Raw genomic sequence first — 4,662 nt, 5'->3', positions numbered from 1 at the left:
ACTCACACAAACATACACACACACACACACACACACACACACAGACTCACACAAATGCAAACATACACACACACACACACACACACACACACAGACTCACACAAATGCAAACATACACACACACACACACACACACACACACACACACAGACTCACACAAACATACACACACACACACACACACACACACACAGACTCACACAAATGCAAACATACACACACACACACACACACACACACACATACGAAATACATGAAGTCAGGTCAGGATTATTAGTGAACCAAAACTGCAGTGTGTTCTGTTATAGAACATGTCTCTGCAAGTGTGGAAAATGTAGTAGATCACCCGATAAATACAGGAACTTCACATAAAAGCACACAGAAAAAGCAGAATGTGTATTTTGTGTAAAGCAGCTGATAATAAAGATCTGAGTAAAGGTGTTATGAAAGCATGTGTATTGCATGTGATTGTATTCACTGATGGTCTCTGTCTCCATCTAGTGTATATGACATCACACTGCAGACCACTGATGCTTTCAGTGTTAAACATGAACAGGGATTGATTGAATTGAACTTTCACTCAAAAGCTTTTTTTTTAGTTTGAGTCAAAATACTAGTCAAAAATATTAGAAATAAACCAGATTATCAGTCACATCTGTGATTTAAATAGATCTATTCTGAAATCTATTTGTGAATCATTGAATCCCTTTCAGTTAAATGATTGTTTGTGGACATGGTTTGCAGATGATGAATATGAAGCTTCACCTGCTGCCTCTTTCCCGCTCTTTTCAGTCTCAGCCAATGAGACCAGCCGTTTGTTGCCGATGCTGTCGCCGTTTCCGTTGAAGGCCGTGAGCTGAATCTCATACACCGCTGACGCTTCTGCAGGAGAAACACACACTGACCGTTAGACTGACACGTGTGTGTGTCTGTGTGTGTGTGTGTGTGTGTGTACTGACCCAGGTTAGAGATTGTGTGTGTGTGTGTGTGTGTACTGACCCAGGTTAGAGATGGTGTGTGTGTGTGTTTGTGTACTGACCCAGGTTAGAGATGGTGTGTGTGTTGATGTGAGCGGGGAATCGCTCCTCGTGTCTGAACTCTTGCTGTGGCAGCTTGCGATGAGAGAGTTTGTATCCCTCCACTCGACCGGCTTTAGCTGGAAGCTCCCAGAACACCTGCATCGCTGTGCTGTTCAGAACCTTCGTGAAGAAGCTGGGCATCGTGGGAACTGGCACACAGACAGAGACAGATGGGTGAGATTAGTGACTAGTACATGTGTAGAATGATCATTACATTACCACTGTGTTTTGGACAACATTTAATATATATATATATATATATATATATATATTTAATGAGTTTTATCAGCCATGTAAGCATGTATACTCTTACCAGCTCCAAGTGTGGTGGTGATGACACTGTTGGATTGCTGACTGGCTCCCAGCGGTGAATACGCTTTCACATATATGGAGAAGGTGGTGGAGGCCTCCAGGTTCGTAAAGTCGTGCTGAAACGTGTCTTTGCTCACGGCTTCCTGAAGCTCGCTGCTGTCCGGCTCTAAAAGCACACAAACATCATTCAGTCAGTCTGGATGTCTTATTCTGAGTCGGAGTCTGATTCCGAGTCTGATTCTGATTCCGATTCTGAGTTTGATTCCGAGTCTGATTCTGATTCCGATGCTGAGTCTGATTCCGAGTCTGATTCTGAGTCTGATTCCGAGTCTGATTCTGATTCCGATACTGAGTCTGATTCCGAGTCTGATTCTGAGTCTGATTCCGAGTCTGATTCTGATTCCGATACTGAGTCTGATTCCGAGTCTGATTCTGAGTCTGATTCGAGTCTGATTCTGATTACCATATTTAGTCTGATTTCGGGTCTGATTCTGATTCCGATACTGAGTCTGATTCCGAGTCTGATTCTGATTCCGAGACTGAGTCTGATTCTGAGTCTGATTCCGATACTGAGTCTGATTTTGATTCCAAGTCTGATTCAGATTTTGATTGAGTCTGATTCTGAGTCTGATTCTGAGTCTGAGTCTGAGTCCGATTCCGAGTCTGATTCCAAGTCTGATTTAGAGTCTGAGTCCGATTCCGAGTCTGATTCCGAGTCTGATTCCGAGTCTGATTTAGAGTCTGCAGGTCTCAGTGTGTCTCTGTCGTCTCACCTCCCAGTTTGCGGATGTGCAGCACGTATCCGATGATGCCGTCCATCAGGTGCCGCTCCGGCTGTGCCCAGCGCACCCGTAGGGAAGTGGTGGAGAGCGGCGTGACCGTCAAATCCTGAGGGGCTTCTGGGAGATCGGCGGACGGGGAGACGGCGAGACGAGCGCTGGCCTGGTTGGTTCCTGCGCTGTTCTCCGCGATGCACTGATAGATGGCCTCATCTTCAGCCGTGATGCGCGTCACTGCCAGCGTTCTGCAGATCAACACACATCATCATTTACACCAACATCTGATCAAAACTCAGTGTCACACAATCTACTGCACATCTTCTATCGTCTGATTGATAGTTTAGAGTTTTTTTATCCAGTAAAAGCTCTTTTAGTGTAATTGTACAAACGTCCAGCTTCAGATCAAGCTCCTTGTGTTTTTCTGCTGTCAAATCTTGACTGATTTTGATCAAGTAAAGGTCAGAATAACTGTAGTCCAGATGAACACTTACTGGACTGAAGCAGCTCAGCTTTACTTGATTCTCCATCAATCATGTTTTAGAGTCTCAAATCTGATCCTCAGGATCTTTTGAGGAGCGTTTGTTTCCAGAAGCTTTACTTTCACTGTTCCTCAGCGGAGGAATGATCTTCACAAGCCTCCAGAACATCTCACATCTGAGGAGGAGCCTTTATTTCTTCAGCTCTCAATCAACATTGCATTGCTTTATGTTTGGATCATTTCAGTCTCATCTTATATTACTGGAGATATAGAGCGACCGCTGATATTCAGATGATTTTATGTCAGTATCTGCTGTACTGTTATAAAGATCTAATTGATTTACATTACAAGCAGCAGAATTTCAGCATAGAAATATCAGAATCTGCAGCAAATTCAGATTCTTGCTCAATTTGAGTCTCTCAACTATTCTCACTGTAACAGACTATATGAGCATGATGGAGGAAATCTGATACTCAACATAAAACACATATGCAAACTTTGTCTTTATATTTTGTTTAAATGTTCAATAAACTGTTCCAATTCAAAAAGTTAGATTATTATTAGATTACCTGTTGTTGTTGGAGAGTTTGACGTTCTCTCCAGGCGTGAGGATCTTGCCGTTCTTCAGCCAGATGAGGTGTGGATCAGGAACACCTTGAGCCTGGCAGGTGAAGACGGCACTGGTGCCCGCCGGCTTCGACACGGACTGAGGCCACTGCAGGAACTCCGGAGGAGCTGAACAACACACAGAGAGAGAGTTCATAACATGTCCAAACTGACAGAGACCAGCTATTAACCATAATTCACATACTAGATCTACACAAGATGCTTTCAGCTAAATTTGTGTCCTAAGGGGTCCATTTAATTGTTTTTTTTTACAAAATGTATTTTTATGGTTGTCAAAGTTGTGTATTTGCATGATAATATCGTTTTTTTTCACATTTTCTGAATTTCATTATTCTTTCTTTTTGAATTTTTTTCTTCTCATAATTTGTAAAATTTTTCTAAAATAAGCTAATGTTTAATTGTATAATGTATAAACTTTATGTAGCCTATTTATATCATGCAATATTATGTAACTGTCCTGTAAATACGTGTATGCATGAACATCTTAGAGCAGTATTAAACAGTATTAACATTTGTTTTAGTATAAATACTGTGTATACACACACACACACACACACACAAATAAGAAGCTGCAATTGTGAAACAAAGACAGACATTCTTGCATCATTCTGTGTCTAATGTCTGTGTCTCATTTATTGATGTATTTGGTAAGCAGTCGTGTGATGAGCAGGACAAACATCAGAGGTTTCGTTTCAATAAATAGTGAATTTATGCTGCTGCTTCTGTGTTTTTGTCCTAAAATCACCCCCTCCGGCTCTCTCTGGTCCATCAATCCAGACCACAACCCCCCCCCCCCCCCACACACACACACATCTCCTCCTGCAGGTCTGCTGGATTGAGGTCAGGGGTCAGAGGTCAGAGGTGATCCATCACCCAGACACAATTATTCCTCCCCCTCCGCCTCGCTTTCTTCTATTATCCATCCATCCGTCCGTCCCACTCAACACAACACAATCCCTACAACACACTACAACACTGTAAAATACTGTAGTAAGAAACATCAAATACTCCACAGCGCGCTAAAACACTAAACTATTCAACAGCACTGTAAAATACTGTAGTAAAACATAATATAATACTTCACTGTGCTGTAAAACAGTGAAATACTCTCCAGTTCTCCAGCCGTATTGTAAGTGTTACACATGTGCTCTAGTTTCATGTGATCTCAAATGTGTGTGTGGCGTTACTTCATTCAGCTCCTGTGGGGTATGTGTGCACTTGTCTTTAATCTTTATTAAATATGACATGTCAGAAGAGGATTTTAATAAATCTATCTGCCTGTCTGTGTGTCTCTCCATCTGGCTGTCGTGTGTGTGTGTGTATCACAGCTGCTGCTCAAACCAGACACAAGCCCCTCCCATATGCTAATGAGGCTAGAGGTGACCTG

General features: G+C 42.3%; 1 protein-coding gene across 1 annotated transcript in view; it reads right to left on the bottom strand.

Annotated features, from left to right (window-relative positions):
• Positions 1-4,662, bottom strand: part of LOC107567515 (immunoglobulin superfamily DCC subclass member 3-like) — a 22,174-nt gene that overhangs the window by 2,873 nt on the left and 14,639 nt on the right. The window contains exons 7-11 of the mRNA XM_016253206.1: positions 3,218-3,383; positions 2,165-2,415; positions 1,393-1,557; positions 1,040-1,228; positions 766-882 (exon numbers count right to left, since the gene is read on the bottom strand). Coding sequence (XP_016108692.1) covers positions 766-882; positions 1,040-1,228; positions 1,393-1,557; positions 2,165-2,415; positions 3,218-3,383 — 888 coding nt within the window. The remainder of the gene's footprint in view (positions 1-765; positions 883-1,039; positions 1,229-1,392; positions 1,558-2,164; positions 2,416-3,217; positions 3,384-4,662) is intronic.

This window comes from Sinocyclocheilus grahami, unplaced genomic scaffold (assembly GCF_001515645.1).
Source record: "Sinocyclocheilus grahami isolate Dianchi unplaced genomic scaffold, SAMN03320097.WGS_v1.1 scaffold1164.1, whole genome shotgun sequence".
Taxonomy (NCBI): domain Eukaryota; kingdom Metazoa; phylum Chordata; class Actinopteri; order Cypriniformes; family Cyprinidae; genus Sinocyclocheilus; species Sinocyclocheilus grahami.
The sequence above is the reverse complement of the archived record's forward strand: the minus strand, read 5'-3'. Positions and strand labels throughout refer to the sequence as shown.